Source organism: Xenopus laevis, chromosome 5S, assembly GCF_017654675.1.
Source record: "Xenopus laevis strain J_2021 chromosome 5S, Xenopus_laevis_v10.1, whole genome shotgun sequence".
Taxonomy (NCBI): domain Eukaryota; kingdom Metazoa; phylum Chordata; class Amphibia; order Anura; family Pipidae; genus Xenopus; species Xenopus laevis.
Genome location: NC_054380.1, coordinates 125,079,684 through 125,104,539, shown reverse-complemented (window position 1 = coordinate 125,104,539; position 24,856 = coordinate 125,079,684). Strand labels below are relative to the sequence as shown.

General features: G+C 40.8%; 1 protein-coding gene across 1 annotated transcript in view; it reads left to right on the top strand.

Moving 5' to 3' along the window:
• Positions 1-570: 570 nt before the first annotated feature.
• mboat2.L (membrane bound O-acyltransferase domain containing 2 L homeolog) overlaps positions 571-24,856 on the top strand; it is a gene marked incomplete in the record, with an annotated part of 107,084 nt that continues 82,798 nt past the window's right edge. Inside the window, 1 exon segment of the mRNA NM_001097001.1 lies at positions 571-898. Coding sequence (NP_001090470.1) covers positions 827-898 — 72 coding nt within the window.

Sequence of the window (24,856 nt, the reverse complement as noted above, 5' to 3'; positions counted from 1 at the left end):
TTTTAAATTATGCAATTTTTTCAGATTCTGATGAATGTGCAAATATTTGGATCAGAAAAATCTTGATTAGATCTTTTTAACATCAATAAATATTTTACACCACTTATTCCTTCAAAAAAGCTATTTAAAAAAAATGTCAAGGTTCTGCTTTAAAACCAGATGGGAAAAACAGAATCAATGGAATCAGTGATGTGTAAGTAGCTTTCAGCAGCAGCAGCCGCAGCTTTATTTGTCCTTATTTCCCAGGCACCCAGAGGGGGCAGTGCAAGACAGTCGCTAGCATTGCTGTGATTTTGAGAATGCCAGTGATAATTTTGTGCTTCCTAGGCTTCCATAGTCTTTTTGTAGCTCTGCCTGCCCAGTGCTCCCTCCCACCCTGGGTTTCATTCTGCATTCAGCACACTGAGCAGTGAGAGGCGGATGGAGAAGGCAGTGGCTTTGTGATTTCAGTGCATGGATAGACTGCTGTATCCTTGTCAGGGACTCATCGCTCTTCTGCGCTCAATCATGGGATTTACAAAGTGCCAGCGCTGTATATTTTTCCAGTTTTTGCTTTTTTAGTGTTTTCTTAGCCAGAATTTTTTTTAAAGAACATTTTTAAAACCATTATTTTTCAGGGGTGCGTCTGACTCCCTGTAGTTTTGGGACCGGCTGTGTTAGTGAAGGCGCTGGAACTGGCTGATCGTTTTGGGGGTTTTTATTTTTGTTCTTTTCTGGATGATTGAAGGGAAGGTCCTTACCCTCTTTTGGGAGTCTTGGAATTTGGAACAGAACGAAGGCATCTAGAGCATAATCTTCATCTTTTTTCATCATCACAAAGATTGCCATGGCTACCAGTACCACTGGCTCCACGCTGCTTCTACCCCTCAGTCGAGCAGTTCAGCTGCCCATAGATCAGGTAAAAGCCTCTGGGATTGGGTGACAGCGGACGGAGGTGGGGGACTTCAATACACATGCTTACAGGGGCTATTCCCATCTGTGCCAATAATGTTATGGCTTCCCAGATGCCAGATATGGTGCCTCGTTGCAGAGACATTATTCTTTCCATCCGACCGGCGGCTTCAGGATTTCTATAGGACACATAGATATACAGATTTGAGGTATAAATGCTCCAGAGGCTAGATGCTTATTTCCATCCCATGTCGTGGGTCTATACATGGTAAAGTTAGTCCATCAAAAGTCAACATCACATCTGCATTATTTGAATTCTGTTATAACACTAATAACACTCTGGAAAAGGAAACTTTATTCCTTTACACTGGAAGTACACTACATTGCATTCTAGAAGCGAATCGTTTAAATTGTGGTTGGTCTGAGTTACTTTGGATGAGTACTGTTGTGGTTTACTGATTACCAGGTCGAGATCTGTTATCAGCAGTTGCTAATAGGGCTACTAAAGACTACAGAAGTGAAAAATGTATTTAGGAGACTGTTTGGGGTTTTGGATTTTGGCAAAGAGCAGATATTATAGCAAGGAAGAGTTTTTGGATCTTCGTAACTCACCAGAAATAAATCTCTTGACTTTGCCCACAGAAACTATATTAATGCCTCTTGCGATATACATTGAGTCCTATAGATAACAGACTCTGAGAAGGGACTGTGGGATAGCAGGTATAGTAGGGGGAGATGGTGTCTATAATAACAGTGGGAATAGTCTCTGGGAAGGGAGTGTGGCTGTGGGATAGCAGGTATAGTAGGGAGAGATTGTGCCTATAGTAACAGTGGATAATAGTCACTGGGAAGGGAGTGTGACTGTGGGATAGCAGGTATAGTAGGGAGAGATGGGCCTATAGTAACAGTGGGATAATAGTCTCTGGGAAGGGAGTGTGGCTGTGGGATAGCAGATATAGTAGGGAGAGATGGTGCCTATAGTAACAGTGGGGATAATAGTCTCTGGGAAGGGAGTGTGACTGTGGGATAGCAGATATAGTAGGGAGAGATGGTGCCTATAGTAACGGATAATAGTCTCTGGGAAGGGAGTGTGACTGTGGGATAGCAGGTATAGTAGGGAGAGATGGTGCCTATAGTAACAGTGGATAATAGTCTCTGGGAAGGGAGTGTGACTGTGGGATAGCAGGTATAGTAGGGAGAGATGGTGCCTATAGTAGCAGTGGGATAATAGTCTCTGGGAAGGGAGTGTAACTGTGGGATAGCAGGTATAGTAGGGAGAGATGGTGCCTATAGTAACAGTGGGATAATAGTCTCTGGGAAGGGACTGTGACTGTGGGATAGCAGGTATAGTAGGGAGAGATGGTGCCTATAGTAACAGTGGATAATAGTCTCTGGGAAGGGAGTGTGACTGTGGGATAGCAGGTATAGTAGGGAGAGATGGTGCCTATAGTAGCAGTGGGATAATAGTCTCTGGGAAGGGAGTGTGACTGTGGGATATCAGGTATAGTAGGGAGAGATGGTGCCTATAGTAACAGTGGGATAATAGTCTCTGGGAAGGGAGTGTGACTGTGGGATAGCAGGTATAGTAGAGAGAGATGGTGTCTATAGTTGATCTGAGAGTATCCAAAAATTATTTTTGAATAGTTAACATCAAATATGATTATCTCATTGTGACAATTTTTTTTATCTAAGGAAAAATTCATGCTCAAGTGTCAGTAAAATGTTTGCTGCACTTACTTGAGCAGTTGGACTTGGGTTGGTGACCTTGGCAACAGTTTTAGCATTGCTCCAGGTCTAGTAACCTATAGCAACCAATCAGGAGGCTGCATTTACTAGCCTACAGTACAACTGGTTGGTTGGTGTAAATTACTATACCTGCAGCAAAAATGATGTGTTGTATAAGTTTGTAAACTGGATATACTGGGATGTGAAAAAAAGCAGGGATAGAAATAATATTTTGATCCAGACTGCACTGATTTCTGTTAGGGATGCACCGAATCCACTAATTTGGATTCGGCCAAACCCCTGAATCCTTCACGAAAGATTCAGCCGAATACTGAACTGAATCTGAATCCTAATTTGCATATGGGAAGGGGAAATTTTTTTTAATTCCTTGTTTTTTTCCCACCCTCCCCCTCATTTGGATATGCAAATTAGGGGTTGGATTAGAATAGGCCGGGCAGAAGGATTCGAACGAATCCGAATCCTGCTGAAAAAGGCCGAATCCTGGATTCGGTGCATCCCTAATTTCTGTTCAGCTAGGCATTTAATCACACTAATAATTTATCTGATATTAGGATGCTGGGAATCCAACAATATCATACTAAGAGTAAATTCTAAGATCATTTTCTATTTGAATTCACAGAATCCTGCCCGTATATCGCGTGAGCAGTTGGACTTGAGTTGGTGACCTTGGTTACAGTTCAGTTGTATAACTCCAGGCAGTTTACTCCTTGGCTCTCACTTATATCAATAGGAGTCCACTTCATAAATGACAAAGGCAGTTTTCAAACATGATGCCCATTTCTCTAGAAATCTTTTGCATTCTTCTTTGCAGCCCCCTTGACTTGTGTTTGGAAATCTCCAGATACTGCGCCGCCCCCCCAGCTAACAAATACAGGCATCCGCTGTGACCCTACATGCATTTTCAGCTTACTACAGGGAAAAGGATTATTAATAATAATATTACCATATAAAAGAGGCAACGTAAATCTCTAAAATCTACTTCCATCACTTAATCAATGAAATCTGATGTACGGTAAATGTATCTGAAAGCACAGAATTATCTGCTTAGGGTAGAGAGGATTATTAATCATAGATGGGATGAAAAAACACATTCCCCAGACTTTGCCTGCCTCTTATTTCAGCCTACAACTCCCAGAATCCACAGCCATTAGCTGCTCTTTATTGTAATAACCAGAGAGTGGGCAACCTATGCACTGAGGCTTTTGAGCAGAGAATCCTCTTTCATAGAGAATTATCCTCTGTGCTTCCAGTCCAGCAGTGCTCAGATTTTTCATATTTTAAGAACAGTGCAAGAATAAAGGTGAAGTGGTCCTTGTTCCAACGTGATTTTTAAGCCTGTCCGATCATTGGGGAAAATTTACTAAAAGGCGAATTTTCGCCTCGGAAGGGTTCGCCACAACAAAATGTACAGTTACGTCTTGGCCGACGAACGTGGGCGAACTTTCGCTATTGTTACTTTCTTCCCAGAGAAACTTTGTTAGTACACTTACGCTCAGTTCAGTTTAAATAGGACGAGTACATATAGGTCACATATATGTCTTTATTAGAGATGTTGGTGCAAATACTTGAAGTGGTCACTTATTATTACAAATGTCCAAGGAAGCAAAATAAAGACAAAATAAATCCTCTAATGTCCTACACATGAGCCCACCCTAAAAAAATGGTTAAAAAAATAGTGTAAAACCATTAATTACATAAAAAATCTTTTTAAAAATTCGATGTTTGTACAAGCATATAAACTGTTCCTTTTAGTGATCTGCCAAAAAGTTCGGTAAATTCTGTGGTTGGTGGTCCGTTGGAGGAGGACATCGCTGGCCACGGTCGGACCCCCAACCCCAGAATTTACCGAACTTTTGGGCGGACCACTAAAAGGACGACTTTACATGCTTGTATAAAAATCACAATTGTAAGTGAATTTTTAAAAAGATTTTTTATGTAACAAAAGGTTTTACACTATTCCGTGCTCCATTGTTTTAAACTACAGCAGAGTTGGTGGAGCAACTGTGGTTAATGATGTGCGCTGTTTAAAGGGATACTTTAAAAATATTTTCAAAATCAATCAGTTAATAGTGCTGCTCCAGCAGAATTCTGCACTGAAATCCATTTCTCAAAAGAGCAAACAGATTTTTTAATATTCAATTTTGAAATCTGACATGGGGCTAGACATTTTGTCAATTTCCCAGCTGCCCCAAGTCATGTGACTTGTGCTCTGATAAACTTCAAACACTCTTTACTGCTGTACTGCAAGTCAGAGGGATATCACCCCCCTCCCTTTTCCCCCCAGCAGCCAAACAAAAGAACAATTGGAAGGTAACAAGATAACAGCTCCCTAACACAAGATAACAGCTGCCTGGTAGATCTAAGAACAACACTCAACAGTAAAAACCCAGAAGGAAAAACAGCAGCCTGACAGAAAGCACGAGTCACATGACCAGGGGCAGCTGGGAAATTGACAAAATGTCTAGCACCATGTCAGATTTCAAAATTGAATGTAAAAAAATCTGTTTGCTCTTTTGAGAAATGGATTTCAGTGCAGAATTCTGCTGGAGAAGCACTATTAACTGATTCATTTTAAAAAAAATATTTTTTTCCCATGACAGTATCCCTTTAACATTAAAAGGTCTGTGAGTACCCATCAGAACTATTACACGTGGTGGTTTAAGTTGGTGTGATTATACAGCGACAGGCACAAAATACACGTGGTGGATATATAGAGAGTGGGTCAGTTAGGCCATATTAGTATAAAATACTACACTATATTATTCTATTTGCTATTACTTGTTTCCCGGAGCTTTTAGCGCTGACTCCAATCTATTGAAAGAATAAGATTGAGGAGGATGTAGCTTCATCTTATCAGTTCGCCAGGTATAACCTGACTCTGGTGAAAAGGTAACGTAATAGAAAATTCGCATTTTGATGAATTTACAGAGCAACGGTCGTTCGTCGGAGCGAAAATTAGCGTGGTGAAAGGGCACAAAACTTTGTTAGCACAGAGCTCTTTCAATAACAAATTGTCCTTTTAGTAAATTGACGATGTTCCTGCGGATTTTCGCTTGTGACGGCCACTTTGCCCTTTAGTAAATTTGCCCTGATGTGTTAAGGAGGATGTTGGGGGGGGGGGGGCATGCACAGGCAGATGATCTGCCAAGGGGCTTCATTCTCATCTTAAAAGTGCAGTGTATGTATTTATGGTAATTAAGGTGTTTGTCCCTTTAATTAGTCTAATCCCAGAATAAGCATCCTTGTAGCAGTTCTGCAACACCTGAAGGGGGCGGGGAGCTGAATGTTACCTGTACCATTTCTGCTGAAAACATCACCACCCAAAACTTCCAATAAGAGATTATTGGTAAAATAGCAGAAGTGGAGAGTCTGGGTGAGGCTGTTAGCTTATGATTATGAGTAACGTCATCAGATGACCCAACCAGTTGGACTGAGACACATTAGCCTGGAGCAACTTGTTATGGCTTGACAAGTTGGATCAGCTTGGTTCTTTAAAGAAATGGACCATCTTGATGTAATCGGATCTTTACTGCTAAAGGGCTGTGGTTGCCTTGGGCTGGTACAGAAGCCAAAACATAATGTACAAAATTTCTACCCTACATCTTTTGTTAGGCCTTAGTTCTCCTTTAAGCAGCCTGCTAGGGATCCCTATTGGGCTGGGAGATACCATCATAGACAGGAGCTAGCCAGCCACTAGATACCCAATTTGCCTTTGTGCAAGCAGATATACTCAGCCTATTGCCTATCTCTATAGAAGAAAGTGATGAATTACATGGTCCATGTGCAGCCACAGAAGCCTGTTAATTACGGGACTGTCTGCCTATTGTGTCCATCTACACACTGTATGGAAACATGAAGCAGGAAACGGCATCTTATATATTCTCCTTTTTGCTTATTTTACTGGTGGTTGCTGGCCCCATTGTGACAGCTACAAATCGGGACTGTCCCGAAGAAAACGGGACAGTAGGTAGGTATGCCTACCTAGAAAGATAAGTAATAACAAGTAACAATAACAATAAAATTGTAGACTCACAGAGCAATAGGTATTGGCTGTTGGGATCAGTTACCCCAATATGAGATCTGGAAAGTGCTGGAGAGAAGAAAACAGGCAAATATTTAAATAAATAATGAAAAAACAATTGCAAAGTTGCTAGGAATAGGACATTCTATAACAAACTAAAAGTTAACTCAAAGGTCAGTAACTGTCTGCACACATACCTCCCAACTGTCCCGTTTTCAGAGGGACAGTCCCTCTTTTGACAGCTCAACCCGCAGTCCCTCATTAGTACTGGAAAGTCCAGTTTTCTCTGCACTGAACAGCTAGAAAAAGAAACAAATTTTCTAACTTAACTGGCTTTCGCAGAGAGCACAGCAGCAGATAAGATACTTTTGTAACAATTTTGAGAAAAGGAAATCAGTAATTGTAACAATATAAGATAACAAGTCCCTTGGGAAAAGACTCACAGCTTAAAGGGCAATTCACCTTCATTAGCAAAATTGTAATAAATGAAAAAAAAAAAATATGTTCAAACTTTCATAACCTGCCAAATGTTGTAAAATGAGCATGGTAATTAGGGGGTGGCCACAAAAACAGACGTGGTTAAAAATTTTTTTACCGCGATACGCGCGCCAACTTTTTTGTCCCTCTTTTTATTTCCAAAATATGTGGATCTGGATTAGGAGATCATATGAAATTCTTTTTATTCCACCTATCATAAATTCAGCCCTAATTTATATTCAGCCTCTTTGACCCACATTATCTTGTACCTTATCTGCTTTTCTCTTGCAGATCCCCTGGTAAATGACTTTAACACCTTACACACAGATTGATATTCTCCTTTTTGTTGATCATTTGACCTTTGAGCTGAATGTTGTATATATTGTCATCAGCTTGAAAAGGGAAATAAAATGTTCTGAAAGCTTGCTCTGATTATCTTAGTTAGCCAATAAAGGTTTCACCTTTATACCACTTTGTTATTTTTTATTTCAAAAGGGTTGCCCGGTAACATTTCTACTGGCTAACACGGTACAACAACTTTACCTGCATCTTCCAGCAGAGAAACACCCAGTATGGTGCTATTGTAAAGGTGGTCATACATGGCCCGTGTATGGGGCCCTCCGAAGAGCTTCCTCAATCGATATCTGGACAAAAGTCGGGCGGATGGCGGACGGGACTAAAAATTCAGTCGGATTGCGGACAGCATCTGTTCATTGATGCGGTCCCGCAATCCGACCACCCGTTTACCCACCGTTATCTGATCATTGGGCCCTAGGGCCCACGATCGGATCAGCCAAATGTCGCCCACCTCAAGGTGGGCATATTGGGGAAAGATCTGCTCATTTGGCGACATTGCAGAACGAGCGGATCTCTCCGTGTATGGCCATCTTTAGAGCTGAATTTACTGCTAGAAAGATGAATGGACCTTATGAATAGGGGTGTCATTTTAGGGGCCTTGATCCCCCTGCAAATCCCCCCTCCGCAATATCTTGGGTGACTCACAACAAGTGTAAAATCTCAGTCCACTTGAGATTTTAACCATGTTGTGGGTTGTACCCAACATTGCTGGTCACTAGTGACTTGCATCTGCCTCAGGCCTCTCTCTCTGTCAAGATTTTTGTGATGTAGTTTTCTTTCTAAATTATATAGTTAACACTGCAAATAATTCACTCTACAATATCATTTCCTGAACCAGTAAGTGTATTTTTTCAGTTGTAATATTGGTGTGTAGGTGCATCTCAGGTCATTTTGCCTGGTCATTTGGTTTCAGAAAGATCCAGCACTTTAGGTTGGAACTGCTTTCTGGCAGGCTGTTGTTTCTCCTACTCAATGTAACTGAATGTGTCTCAGTGGGACCTGGATTTTACTATTGAGTGCTGTTCTTATATCTACCAGGCAGCTGTTATCTTGTGTTAGGGAGCTGTTATCTGGTTACCTTCCCATTGTTCTTTTGTTAGGCTGCTGGGGGGAAAGGGAGGGGGGTGATATCATTCCAACCTGCAGTACAGCAGTAAAGAGTGGCTGAAGTTTATCAGAGCACAAGTCACATGACTGGGGCAGCTGGGAAACTGACAAAATGTCTAGCCCCATGTCAGATCTCAAAATGAAATATAAAAAATCTGTTTGCTCTTTTGAGAAATAATTCCAGTGCAGAATTCTGCTGGAGCAGCACTATTAACTGATGTGTTTTGAAAAAAAATTTTTTTTCCCATGACAATATCCCTTTAAAGAAAGAGGCTCTAGGGTGGCTAGAGAGGGAGGCAGCTTGTCTGTTACCTTAGAAGTGTCAGATGTGTCCGGATCACTTCTGTTCCCAGACTGTTGGGCAGGCCAATCTAGGGGGGCTCAAAACAGCAGATTGGGGGCACAACCTGAGGCACCTACTGATTATGTGGATACTCCTGGAACTATAACAAACAAGGGAAAGTTGTGCTCACCACTAGTTTTTAAAAAACATTAGGCGGGGGTGCAATGAGGGTGTGACCACAAAATACATATAGACAAATACAAGATTCCTCTGCACTCAACCCATTATCAATATATTTAAGACAGAGACATTTTGTGCATACTGCTACTGAAAAATGCCTTACCCTTTAAACAAAACAGGGATTGTTTGTCCATATATTGCAATATATTTAAGCTGGCCAACTACGTCAAAGTCATCCCATATCTGGCCAGTCCTATGCTCAATTTTCATCTGATTCATTAAGAATTCTATGGTTTAATTATACATTTTATAAAAGGGACGAATACGTTTTACCTGCAACTTACTAGCTGCTTTCAAAGTAAAACTCCCAAACTTGGCTGCCCTTTTATTAGACACCAGTGGGATCACCTGACTATAGTTGGAGGGGGTGGGAGCTACAACATGGAGCTGGTCACTGCTCTTGTAGAACTATAACAAACAAGGGAAAGTTGTGCTCACCACTAGTTTTTAAAAAACATTAGGCGGGGGTGCAATGAGGGTGTGACCACAAAATACATATAGACAAATACAAGATTCCTCTGCACTCAACCCATTATCAATATATTTAAGACAGAGACATTTTGTGCATACTGCTACTGAAAAATGCCTTACCCTTTAAACAAAACAGGGATTGTTTGTCCATATATTGCAATATATTTAAGCTGGCCAACTACGTCAAAGTCATCCCATATCTGGCCAGTCCTATGCTCAATTTTCATCTGATTCATTAAGAATTCTATGGTTTAATTATACATTTTATAAAAGGGACGAATACGTTTTACCTGCAACTTACTAGCTGCTTTCAAAGTAAAACTCCCAAACTTGGCTGCCCTTTTATTAGACACTGTCTTAAATATATTGATAATGGGTTGAGTGCAGAGGAATCTTGTATTTGTCTACTCCTGGAACTATAGCAGGGTCAATATGAGGCTTTCGTTAACCTTCCTTTGATTTAATTGATTGTTGGACCAAACTGCATCATCCTTCCTTCCGATGCCTTTTTACCCCATAGCTCTCCTGCCATTTGTAAGTGTAGAGTTGTACATTAACCATCCCAGAACATTCGCTTGTAATCTTATATAAAACCAAAAACTGAATTGACATTGTGACAAAGGCCTATAAAATGTCACTTCATTTCTGCGTCCATGTGCTGAGAGAGTGGTGCGGGACGGCTTATATAAAGGCACATTTTATAATCAATCAATAATAATCAGTAATTAGTAATACCGCTGCTGGGAGATGTAGTTGAACAGATTTTTTCCTAATGTACAAAACATACGGCCAAGTAATTGTATTTTTTTTATAATCAAGCAATAATTCCCATTTTATCTTTAAAGGGATCCTGTCATCGGAAAACATGTTTTTTTCAAAACGCATCAGTTAATAGTGCTACTCCAGCAGCATTCTGCACTGAAACCCATTTCTCAAAAGATTTTTTTATATTCAATTTTGAAACCTGTTCTTATATCTACCAGGCAGCTGTTATCTTGTGTTAGGGAGCTGCTATCTGGTTACCTTCCCATTGTTCTTTTGTTTGGCTGCTGGGGGGGGGGAGGTAGGGGGTGATATCACTCCAACTTGCAGTACAGCAGTAAAGAGTGATTGAAGTTTATCAGAGCACAAGTCACATGACTTGGGGCAGCTGGGAAATTGGCAATATGTCTAGCCCCATGTCAGATTTCAAAATTGAATAAAAAAAATCTATTTCCTCTTTTGAGAAATGGGTTTCAGTGCAGAATTCTGCTGGAGCAGCACTATTAACTGATGCGTTTTGATTTTTTTTTTTCCCATGACAGTATACTTTTAAACATTACAACCTGCTGCTTGCAAAGAAGAACTAATTGGGGTTTTAGCATTCATGTCTCAGTGATGTATATTCATTCTGAATGTCAAACTTCATTCTCAAAAAAACAGATTTTTCATTCCCCTGAGCAGATTCTCCCCTGTGCCTATGCCCCTAAGGCTCTTGCAGATCTTCCCTCATCTTCAGGCAGAGAATATGAAGGCCAACCTGTTGCAATGGGTGGGAGCTGTAGTTCTGCTGGATCACATCTGTGTCCCACCAATCATCAGAAGTGACCCCACCTGCAGCCGTTCAACTGAACCCCATTTGCCAACACATTCAGAAAGCATAGAGACACCACTGTGTTATATAGGCAGGTAAATATACAGATCACTATTAGTATAGTAACAGTGTGACCATTACAAGTACAATCTCCTATGTAGGCCCTGTATTGATTTTCAGCAGTGTCTTTGATTTGATGAAAAACCTTGTAGATGCCTCGGCACTAGAGATGAGCAGACAGACATTTATGTTTCAAATGGAATGTGCCGCTGTGTTTGTGATGATTTCTGTATTACAGTTGGTTTAGTTACCCAGGGAAAATGGTAATCAGCATGTATGCACTAGTTATGCATCATGAATCAGTATGTCTACACCCGGTATCCAGAAGCAAACTGATAATCAGTATGTCTACACCCGGTATCCAGAAGCAAACTGATAATCAGTATGTCTACACCTGGTATCCAGAAGCAAACTGATAATCAGTATGTCTACACCCGGTATCCAGAAGCAAACTGATAATCAGTATGTCTACACCTGGTATCCAGAAGCAAACTGATAATCAGTATGCCTACACCCGGTATCTAGAAGCAAACTGTTAATCAGTATGTCTACACCTGGTATCCAGAAGCAAACTGATAATCAGTATGCCTACACCCGGTATCCAGAAGCAAACTGTTAATCAGTATGTCTACACCTGATATCCAGAAGCAAACAGATAATCAGTATGTCTACACCTGGTATCCAGAAGCAAACTGTTAATCAGTATGCCTACACCTTTTATCCAGAAGTAAACTGATAATCAGTATGTCTACACCCGGTATCCAGAAGCAAACTGATAATCAGTATGTCTATACCCGGTATCCAGAACCAAACTGATAATTGCCTTCAGTTATAAGTTTGCTTCTGAATACCAGGTGTGGGCATGTTGAGTATCAGTTTGTACCAGGTGAAAAATGCTGACTATCAGTTTGCTTCTGGATACCAGGTGTAGGCATGCTGAGTATCAGTTTTCACTTTATTAACTTAAGTATTTATCAGTTTTCCTTCTGGTTTTCATGTTTTGGCCAGCTCTGCAGATGGGAATAACATTATAGCCAAAATTAGTGCCAATTTAGCAAAATTCTGTTGGCATATTTTCTCATGTTTTTTCAGAAAAGTCACCACCAACAACAGTAAACAGGTGAAAACAAACAAAGATAAAAAGGTGGGGAATGTACAATTTTCCGTTAATCCGCTGCATAGTGTGATGCTGGTCCAGATGCTGCCATTTGGTGAATTAAAGAATTTTTATTTTTACCCTTTTCAGACAAATTGAAGATTTTGTTTATTCTGATCCCCTGAACTCTCGATAGGAGAAAGTGCTGACCTTGATGAATATGTTTCTGTTTTTTAACCTCGTCCCTTCTGTACAGTTACCAGCTGCATCGCTTTTATTGGTCATAACGGATTAAATGCTGAGCTTTCCGTTTGATCTCTGGCTGCGATTTCACTTAACCAGGGGAACAGAGAAGTCCTGGCAGTGCCCTATAATCTGGTGGGATTTGCCCGTCTGAATTTGTGATGTGATTATACAGTAGCAGAGCCAGCCAAGAGTTGGGGACAGCTGCAACGTCCTTGACATCCGATATCGCGGTCTCATTCACAGGATTCAACTTGCTATTTATATATTTGTGATGTTATAATTGATGGAAAGCGCCTGGTTGTTACACAGCACATTTCAGTGGCTGGACTATGACTGGCCGGGTGTTATATACAATATTATTAAAGAATTATAACTAGTTTATCAGAAGGCTCACATGGGCATGTTCAGCGTTCCAACAAATTTTGGGATAAGTCAATGAAACAGCCAGTGATTGGGTGGTCAAAGAAGTGTCGGATAATATGTGCCCATGTTTAGCAAAGGTATTTTTAGGTGTTTACTGTCCCTTTAAAAGCAGCCGTGTCCATAGATATGAGTGGAAGCAGTTGGTATGTTTGGCCTTAGTTCTTGCTGTAATAAGTGCACTCACACATTGCTCTGGGGATCTAGTGCTGCTAATGAATAGAAAAGGAACAAATATATTACCTGCATCTCACATTTCAATATCTCTCAGCCCCCAAAGTACACATGAAACCAGAGTCATAATTACTGCACTTAATTCAATTGCTTTAAATAATTGTTCCCCTGAAGGGGTGGTTGACCTTTAAGTTAACTTTTAGTAGGTTATAGAATAGCCAAATCAAAGCATTTTTTTCAATTGGTCTCCATGATTTTTTTTTTTATTGTTTTTGAATTATTTGCCACCTTCTAACTCTTTTCATTTTCATATGGGGGTCACTGACCCCATCTAAAAAAGCAAATGCTCTGTAAGGCTACAAATGTATTATTATTGCTACATTTTATTACTCGTTTTTCTGTTCAGGCCTCTCCTATTCATATCACAAGTCTCTTATTCAAATCAATGCATGGTTGCTAGGGTAACTTGGACCCTAGCAACGAGATTGCTGAAATTGGAGAGCTGCTGAATAAAGAGCAAAATAACTCAAAAACCATATCACATAAAAAATGAAGAACAATTGCAAATTGTCTCAGAATATCAATCTCTACATCATACTGAAAGTTAACTCAAAGATGAAGAACCCCATACCATCCCGAATCTTGGACCACATTAAGGGGCAGGGCTAAAAGGAGAACTAAACTATAAAAATTAATATGGCAAAAAATGCCATATTTTATATACTGCACTTACTGCACCAGCCTAAAGTTTCAGCTTGTCAATAGCAGCAATGATCCAGGACTTCAAACTTGTCACAGGGGGTCGCCATCTTGGAAAGTGTCTGTGACACTCACATGCTCAGTGGGCTCTGAGCAGCTATTGAGAAGCTAAGCTTAGGGCTCGTCACTAATTATCCAGCAGAAAATGAACTTCCCCTGTAATATAAGCTGATGCTACAGGTTTGCTGATTATTAAATTCCGATGCTAATTGCACTGGTTTCTGTGCTGCCATGTAGTAATTATCTGTATTAATTACTAATCAGCCTTATAGAGTGACATTTCTATTCTATGTGTACTGTATATTGTGAGTGGGTCCCTGAGCTCAGTAAGTGACAGCAGCACAGAGCATGTGCAGTGAATCAGCAGAAAAGAAGATGGGGAGCTACTGGGGCATCTTTGGAGACACAGATCTTTACTGCTAAAGTGCTGTGGTTGCCTTGGGCTGGTACAGAAGTCCAAAACATCATGTACAACATTTCTAGCTACTTTTTTAGTTACACTTTAGTTCTCCTTTAAAGGAAAGTGGGCAGATCAGGTGCATGTCTGGATGCATTATAGCACTGTATATATCATAACAGATCAAGGCCTATATAATATCCAGATACACTAAAACTATTGTGTGCCCTAAACAATTACGGATCCAAGAGAGTTCTCCAGTGAGAATGGCCCCTATAACCACAATGTCAGCCATATCATTGTTACTCTACTAAACTAAGAACGCTGTGTTATATCTAATTTTATTACTGTGAACAAACCAAGAAGAGAAAATTAACAGACAGGATTCTCATTGGAGGATCCTCTAGGATCAGTTGGGTCACTATCACTTGGATGATTTTGATCCATTATGGAAGGTTTAGGTCTCTTTTACTTTCTAAACGTTGGGAAGTATTTATGATAAAGCAAATCAATTTCTGCAACCAGACGCTGTGTAAGTGATATGAAAAAGTTAGCATAGCTCTAATGTATCTTGTTAGCATAGTACAAATTACTAATTTATGCAAAATTCAAATCAGCCATGCAAAATCCACTGTTGGCAGACAATGATTATAGGAAATGATTTTATGCAAGGGACAGTGCAATCTGCGGGTAATGACAGTGAAAGTAACAGCAGGTGGAGGAGGTGTTTTTGTTTTTCTCGCACGTTTAACTAGGGCTGGGCTGCCAGATTTAAAGAATTTGATTTTGTTTTTAGCTATTTTTATGACTAAAACCGGTTTCAAAGTGTAGTCTCAGGATTTCTAAAACGAATGCCTAGCTACTTTAGATCTGGACTTCACAGAGAGCCATGGTCCTGTAGTTCTTTTTATTTTTGAATGTGGCTCACGGATAAAAAAGGTTGGGGAGCCCTGCTCTAAAGTCAATATCGAGAGACCTCCTCCCATCTGCCGACTGGCCAGATCACAGTCAGTTTTGTGGCTTTATTGCAATAATATGTTGTTTTTTCAGGTATCCTATAGAACAGGGGTCCACGACCTTTTTTACCTGTGAGCTACATTCAAATGTAAAAGAATTTAGAGAGCAACAAAAGATACAAAATTATCCTTATATGGGCTGTGATTGGATATTTAGTAGGCCCTATGTGAACTGGCAGCCTAAATGAGGCTCTATTTAGTAGTTGGCAGTACATCTAGTTTTTATGCAATTAAATATTGCTTCAAGCCAAAATTCAAAAATAAGCAACTGCTTTGAGGCCACTGAGAGCAACATCCAAGGAGTTGGTGAGCAATAGGTTGCTTGCAAGCCACTGGTTGGGGATCACTGCTCTAGATAATGAATTTTTATACTAATAATCAGAGCTGTTTCAAGCCTTTTCTGGCTGGCATGGCAGAGACCACCCTGTATATGTTTTCCTGCTACTGGTAAAGTGTGAAATTGTTAGAGTAGAAAGTGTCCTACACTAAATCAGGGAGTTCAGCTCATATAGTGACATACTCTCTTGAGAGTGTAGGTAACTATTTCTGCAGGCATCTTCAGTGGGCAGCACCATCAGAGGTGAGGGATAAGTGGAACATCTAGAGCTTTCTGAAACCATAGAGAGTGCAGTATAATGGTAAGGCTGACTGATGTTAGGGCTAGGGGGCAGCAAAAGTCAGATTCTGCCCAAAGAAGATCAAGGATTGACAGGAACGTCCATATTTACAGACACAGGCTGGGTAGGGGGCAAGCAGAAAAGGAACTGACTGTGATCTGGCCAGTTGGCTGATGAGAGGAGGTCTCTCGATATTGACTTTAGACCCAACCTTTTTTATCCGTGAGCCACATTCAAAAATAAAAAGAGCCACACAAGCATGCAAAAAGTTCTTGGAGTGCCAAATAAGGGCTGTGATTGGCTATTTGGTAGCCCCTATGTGGACTGGCAGCCTACAGGAGGCTCTGTTTGGCAGTGCATCTGATATTTATGCAACCAATAATTGCCTCCTTGCCAAGAATTCAAAAATAAGCACCTGCTTTGAGGCCACTGAGAGCAACATCCAAGGGGTAGGTGAGCAACATGGTGCTCGCGAGCTACTGGTTGGGGATCACTGCTTTCGAGTGTTGAAAGTGGATATTTGGATACTACTTTCTTGCTCCCAGGAAACCCATCAGATGGGCAACATTGTAGAACAGATTGGCAGTGGATACAATTGGACTTTTTGGGTGACCATTATCCTGGTTTTATGATCAGCCAAGTGAAAATCAGTTGGCCCTACTAGGAGTGTCTGGGAGCATATGGTGGGTGACGCATATGGGATACCAGTGTACCTGTTTTCAAGACCACTGATGCAGTAGGCGTAGTAGGTGTGTATGAAGGTGTACGGCACGGTAATTGATGTGTGTTGCATATGAACAAGAAAACAATAATCTACTGAACTTTACTCCAGCCAAAATGGTTGTGTTTCAGGCCTCACCTGCAGACCCCAGTTGTGGTGCTGAGGACCATTTTATTCTTGGAGAACTTTTTGCAGCCATGATCACACATTAAGGGCTGCAACACTAGGGCCAATGAACTCCTTGGTGACATTTAATATACTTTATTACAACAGAGTGTATTTTGTTCCTTACATAATATCAGGCTCAAAGGGCATAATAGTGAGTTCAAAATCTACAGAAATGTGATTAAGTGCAAATAATTGACATTCTGTTTGTGGGACACAAAGACTGCTTGGGCGGACACCAACTCTAATTCCTTTGCTGGGTGTCTAATCAGCAAACCATAATGTCAAACTACATTAGTAGCAGTTTCTCTTCTATAAATTCCCTTTTGTGCAATGAATATGCACTGTATTATCTGTGCTCTTCTTCCCCTCTAAAGAGAGCAAGTTCCCAGAGATGCTCCATTAGATCAGCACGTGGATGTGTAATTGTGACTTAGCAGACAAATTAAGCTGTGCAATATGATAGAAACATACAGCTGTCACAGAATGAAAAAAGGCACAGAGGTTTAATTAAATGCAGGCCCAATTATCCTAAGTCAGTGAAAAATCTATAAAGATGCATTGTACTGGCCAAATTATATATCATGAACAAGAAGATGTATGATTGATTGTACACTTTAGAAAAAATGACTCTTCTTGTTGCGTATATCGATGGTGCTCTCTTGGGATTTAGAAATGCTCTTTATATTCTATGTTCTATTATGTTATTTTTGGGAAGCCAAGAAAGCACTTCTGCATCCTTGTCTTCCTCATTCGTCTTCCTCATTTGTCCTATTGCTAGGAATGGAGTGACATTTGTCTATGCTGGTCAAATAATTTAGAATAAGTATATAAGTTTCCTATATCCATGAATTCTCTCCTTACGAGAACAACCCGGTGTTTTGTCTTCATCGGTTACCGGGTTCTTATTGAAGTGTGATTCAGGTCATTGTCCAAAGCCCATGATCTGTGATGGAAACTCTGTCAGCAGTGGGGTCTTCTTGTGTCTCCTACCATACATCCCTTGTCAACTATCTGACAATACATTATGTTTCCTAAATCAAGACCCAAGAAAAGAGTGGGGCTTTGATGGCACATAGGTATTTAGGGTACCTTGTGGAAAATGACATGACCTGAATGGGTCAGGGACAGTGTCGGATTGGGATGCCAGGGGCCCACCAGAAAACCTTAGACTGTGGCTCCACTTTCCAAACTATTATTCCTCCTCTCCTCACTCAACCTTTTTATTCTCCCAATCTTCTATATCTGCTTACTATAGTCTTCTATTATTAAGCATTTTTCCCATAAATAAATAGGGGATGACCATGAAATAGGCTAAATGGTTAGAAGCAAGAGGGCCCACTGACACCTGGGCCCACCAAGCAGGCCTGGACTGGCAATCTGTGGGTTCTTGCAAATGCCAGAGGGGCTTCTATAAGGTGCCATAGAAAGTCAGTATTTAGTGGGCTGGTGGGGAGCTGTTTTGGGCCTCTGTGTGGGCTGATTGGGCCTCTGTGTACCTGAAATGGCAGGGCCTATTTTAATTCTCAGTCCGGACTTGCCACCGGGAGTTTTCCTGGTATCCCGGTGGGCCAGTCCGACACTGGTCAGGGATGTTATGTCCTTATATGTATATTAGCAATGTTGGAAGGTATTCTAGCTTGTTGCAGGGTTGCATTATACTAGCACAGGGGTCAGCAACCTTTACTATCAAAAGAGCCATTTTGCCCCCTCTTCCACTAAAGAAAAATAGTCTGGAGCCGCAAAACATAACACCGCTTATAAACTTTTAAAAGTTTTTTTAATTTTAACTGTTACAACAACAAAAGTGCAATGTGTATGCCTACTTTGAAATAAATTAAAGACTGAATAGCCCTATTAAATGCTAGTGTTCTCATCTGTTTAAAGGTGAGGGCTATAGACGTCATTAAGATATGCGTCACATCCACGTCTATAGCCCTCGCACCTGCTGCAGCTGGTCTCTGCAGGTTTCTCTCTCCAGTGCGAATGTGCGACCGCCGTAAGGACCATGATGAATCATCTTGCTGTGGCTTGGTCTTGCCTGGGATGTCTATACAACCTTCACACCTGCTGGCGGCTCAAGGGCTGTATAGATGACGTGACAGGCAAAGCCGCAAGACTGAGCCACAGCAAGCAGGATGAAGAGCCGCATGAGGCTCCGGAGCCGTGGGTTGCCTACCCCTGTACTAGCATGATACCATACAAAGACATTTATGGAGCTCTTGGGCAGGTTGGTTGCTATTTGATTCAGGGCAGCACCAAGCAGGTTGTATAGAACTAGTACAAAAATGAGAAACCAACAGATCCTCTACTCCAGGGCTGTCCAACTGGTGATGCGGCCCGCGACCCCCCTTATATGGCCCTCCACATCAAAGTCTGCCTGCTGTGTCTGTTTACCATATGTAAACTTTAAAAGTATCACTACAGAGATTGACTGGCCCCTGCACTTTTTAAACCTCAAATTCACACTGTAATCCCCTGTATTGTTCACACCTGTGATCCCCCCTGTATTGTTCACACTTGTGACACCTCTATTGTTATATCCTAAAGGCCTGTACTGTTCACACCTTGGACCCAGACTGAAACTGCCACATTGTTTACCTGTTCACACCTTATTCAAAATACTAATGGGGCACCAGCACTGTGTCACTGTATGTAGTACATATTAGACTGGTCCTGAATTTCTATCTCCTGCTCTGTTCTGCCTTCCCTATGTTCCCTGTGTGTGTCATACTTTGGTATTTGTTCTGGGGGTTTGTTTGTAATTGAAAATTATTGTTAGTGGCCCCTAAGGTGTTTAATCATATGCTGGGGTACTGTATTATACACAGGGGAGGAAGAGGTATATGGATTTATGGGTATGTCTTAATATGACTTAGCTTTTTTCACATATGAGTGACATCCTTGCCAGGACAGGCACAAGGTAGTTCGGCACCCTAGGCAAGAGCTTCAATCAGTGCCCCCCTCTTCTGCATTACCATTTCCCTCCTTACCATAATGGTTTTTAAATAAAGAGAGCAAGAAAATGTACAACATTTTTTCATTTATATTACTGCTCCCCATACCTGTACCAGTAAGCCCAGCAACCATCTACTGTATAATACACCCCACCCGTACCTGTACCAGCAAGCTCAGCAGCCATTCATCATACAGCCCTCCTGCAGCCATCATATTGCCCCCAATCTTTATCTGTGCCAACAGCAGCCATAAATAAATCTGATCACATCATATTGCCCCCAAGTATTTATGTACCTGTGCCAGTGCCCAGCCCAGCAGCAACAGCAAATATATGGCCCCCAAATCTGTACCTGGCTGTGCCAGCAGGAAGCTTCACACTTTACAGTAATAGAAAGAAAGTCTTGAGTTCAGTGCAACTGTATAAAGCTGAGAGCAGCGAGAGTCACACCAAGCAGCCCCCCAGCTCTCTGCCTCTCTCTGTCACCCAACACATCAGTGACGTCATTGACGCGTATACGCACGTTGCGCTGCACCGCACAGAATGAGCTATTACTTGCCGGTATGAGGGAGAAGGTGAAGGAGATGGATTCCACCCAACTGGGTGACCATGATTACTGAAACAAATTATTAAATAAGCGCTTGAAAAAAACAAAGATATTAAAAAACTAAAAAAAATCCCCTTAAAAGTGCGCCCCTCAATAATGGCGCCCTAGACAGCCGCCTACTCTGCCTACCCCTAGTTCCGGCCCTGATCCCTGCAGTGAGCACCAACCATTTGGTTTTTTGGTGTGCTATTAATGTGGACATGGTCTTGCGATAACATGGGTGTGGTTTAACGTGGGTGTGGTCTAAAAACAGGGAGTGGCTAACACTGGTTTCCGTTATCGGCCCTCCACCATGTAGATTAGAAAAATTCCGGCCCTCGGTACCTTAGAAGTTGGACAGCACTGCTCTACTCCCATCCTTAAAGGGATACTGTCATTGGAACATTTTCAAAATGCATCAGTTAATAGTGCTGCTCCAGCAGAATTCTGCACTGAAATCTGTTTCTCAAAATAGCAAACAGATTTCTATATATTTAATTTTTAAATCTGACACGGGGCTAGACATATTGCCAGTTTCCCAGCTGCCCCTAGTCATGTGACTTGTGCTCTGATAAACTTCAGTCACTCTTTACTGCAAGTTGAAGTGATATCACCCCCCTCCCTTCCTCCTCCCCCCCAGCAGCCCATCAGCAGAAGAATGGGAAGGTAACCAGATAGCAGCTCCCTAACACAAGATAACAGCTGCCTGGTAGATCTAAGAACAGCACTCAATAGTAAAATCCAGGTCCCACTGTGGCACAGTCAGTTACATTGAGTAGGAGAAACAACAGCCTGCCAGAAAGCAGTTCCATCCTAAAGTGCTGGCTCTTTCTGAAAGCACATGACCAGGCAAAATGACCTGAGATGTACCTACACACCAATATTACATCTAAAAAAAAAAAACACTTGCTGGTTCAGGAATTAAGCTGAGAACACCAGCAGTTTGTCTCACACACATTCAGCCCTGCTGCTCAGCATCAGGTGTACTAAATAGGCCTAGGGCCTCTTGAAAACCTGGCCTACAGATTCAGGAATCCGTCCCACCCTACTCTTGTGGATTCCCAGTAACACCAGTCCCGGATCATCAATTACAAAAAACCTTGCAGAGAGACAAAGGGGCCAATTCATTAACTTCGAGTGAAGGAATAGAAGAAAAAAAATCGTTGAATTTCGAAGTGTTTTTTTGGCTACTTCGACCATCGAATGGGCTACTTCGACCTTCAACTACGACTTCGAATCAAATGATTCGAACTAAAAATCATTCGACTATTCGACCATTCAATAGTCGAAGTTCTGTCTCTTTAAGAAAAAACTTCGACCCCCTAGTTCGCCACCTAAAAGCTACCGAACCCAATGTTAGCCTATGGGGAAGGTCCCCATAGGCTTGCCTAACTTTTTGTGGTCGAAGGATAATCCTCCGATCGTTGGATTAAAATCCTTCGAATCGTTCGATTTGAAGGATTTAATCGTTCGATCAAAGTATTTGCGCAAAATCCTTCGACTTCGATATTCGAAGTTGAAGGATTTTCATTCCCCAGTCGAATATCGAGGGTTAATTAACCCTCGATATTCGACCCTTGATGAATTTGCCCCAAAGTGTTTCTCTGCTAACAGCACTACTGGTCTCACCTCAATAACAATGTCTGAGAATCCGTGACCCAACATACATACCATCAATCACTTTCCCCCAGGAAACTGGGGACCTTTTTGTCACCATACCACAATATATATATATATACAGTATATAAATGCTAAGAAAAAACTAAGACCAACTTCAACTCTCTTGCCCTGTATTTCAACCTTTGGAGTGTCTCACTTCCTTCACCCCGAACTGCACCCCAATCACTTCTGTTATCACTTCCTTTTTTTTCTTTCCTTTTTGCCTTATTTATAATCTTCTGCAGTTTTGATAGAATCCAGCAGATTGGGTAACTGTATTGACTCAGCTGAACGCTGTTATGGTACATGCTTACAGTTTAAACGTGGGGAGAATAGGAAACGTCCCTCCTCCCCAAAAAAATCACCAATGTGCACTACAAAATTATTGTTGCTGCTATTTTTATTAACATCTTCCTATCCAGACCATCTCCTATTCTTATTTCAGTCTCTTATTCCAATCAGTGCATGGTTGCTAGGGGAATTTTGGACCCTTGCAACAAAATAGCTGAAATTGCAAACTGGAGAGCTGCTGAAAAGAAAGCTAAATAAGACATAAGATAATAAAAAAATGAAACCAATCTCAGAATAACAATCTCTACATCGCAAGTTAATTCAAAGGTGAACAAACCCTTTAATTTACCATTAAATTTAATTTCAGAATGTTATAGAATATCCAATTCTAAGCAACTTTTCAATTGGTCTTCGTTATATATATATTTTTTATAGTTTTTGATTTATTTGCCTTATTCTTGTGACTCTTTCCAGCTCTCAAATGGGGGTCACTGAATCCATTGAAAAACAGATGCTCTGTAAGACTATGCATTTAGGGAGGAACTTCACGGGCGATTTCGGGGCGATTTCGGGGCGATCCGACGCGCTGCGCAAAAACGCAGACGTCAAGTCACCAGCTGTGGCAGTTCTGATATCTACACCTACACAACAAACAAACAGTTTCATTGGCATTTGCAACGTATTAAAAGCCAGAACATTAGACATGTCTCAGATGTTAGACCAAGCTGAAACAGGTTGACTGCCACTTGATTCTGTTGTAACAGAGCAATATTATGGATATTTTGACAGTTGCCTGGGGCTGACGCACTAGCACTTTCTTTCCACCAGAGGTTCAAAGTCAACTCTAAAAGGAAAGAATGAGCCAACATGTTTTTTATTGTTTCCCATTATTGCAACATTTTTCACCCTCTAGTATAACTTGACAAAACAGTGATGTTTGTTATTGTGTTGTCATTATATAGTGTTTTATGTGCAGTCTTATTCATGAGCTAGAACTGCCTGTGACCGTTCTGCCTCCTCTGAAAGTGCAACAGTGTATAATGGTACAACAGTGTATAATGGTACAACGGTGTATAATGGTACAACGGTGTATAATGGTACAACAGTGTATAATGGTACAACAGTGTATAATGGTACAACAGTGTATAATGGTACAACAGTGTATAATGGTACAACAGTGTATAATGGTACAACAGTGTATAATGGTACAACGGTGTATAATGGTACAACGGTGTATAATGGTACAACGGTGTATAATGGTACAACGGTGTATAATGGTACAACAGTGTATAATGGTACAACAGTGTATAATGGTACAACAGTGTATAATGGTGCAACAGTGTATAATGGTACAACAGTGTATAATGGTACAACAGTGTATAATGGTACAACGGTGTATAATGGTACAACGGTGTATAATGGTACAACGGTGTATAATGGTACAACGGTGTATAATGGTACAACGGTGTATAATGGTACAACGGTGTATAATGGTACAACGGTGTATAATGGTACAACGGTGTATAATGGTACAAAGGTGTCTACAAACGGCTGGAAACTAATAATAAAATGTGTGAATAATACAAAGGTTAAACTATATTTCCAAGGTCTGAGCATGGCATTAACCTGGGCATGCAGGCTGGTAGAGGTAGACATTTAGCAGTAAAATCATCCAATTTACTCCAGAAACTGTAAATACAAACGCACAGGGTATGATTCTGTGCAGAAGTAATTGCTATTCTGTCTCTCATAATTGCTTTGTTAAGTGCTAGTATACTGTGTATTGCCTGCAGCATGTTGAAACAGTAGCACAACTTGTTGAATAACATTAATTCATAAATTAGCTAACCTTTCCATGCCAGTCTGTTTCCTGATGGTGTTTTATATATAGATTGTGCCTACAGGTATGGGACCTGTTATCCAGAATGCTTAGGACCTGGGGGTTTCCAGATAACAGATCTTTCTGTAATTTGGATCTTCATACCTTAAGTCTACTAGAAAATCCTGTAAACGTTAATTAAACCCAATAGGCTGGTTTTGCTTCCAATAAGGATTAATTATATCATAGTTGGGATCAAGTACAAGCTACTGTTTTATTATTACAGAGAAAAAGGAAATTATTTTTCAAATTCTAAATGATTTGATTATAATGGAGTCTATGGGAGAAGGCCTTTCTGTAATTCGGAACTTTCTGGATAATGGGTTTCCGGATAACGGATCCCATACCTGTACAATAAAAATCTGTTTTAACTCAGTATAAGACCTGAGAGTGCGGCTTCTTCAAACCTCTTCTCTCTCTGGAATATGAATAGGAGATGAATATGAATAAAGATGATTTATGAAAAGTAGCAACAACAATACATTTGCAGCCTTACTGAGCATTTCCTTTTTAGATGGGGTCAGTGACCCCCATTTGAAAGTTGGAAAGAATCAGAAGAAAAAGGAAATAATGAAAAAACTATAAAAAAAATAAATAATGAAGACCAATTAAAAAGCTGCTTAGAATTGTCCATTCTATAACATCCAA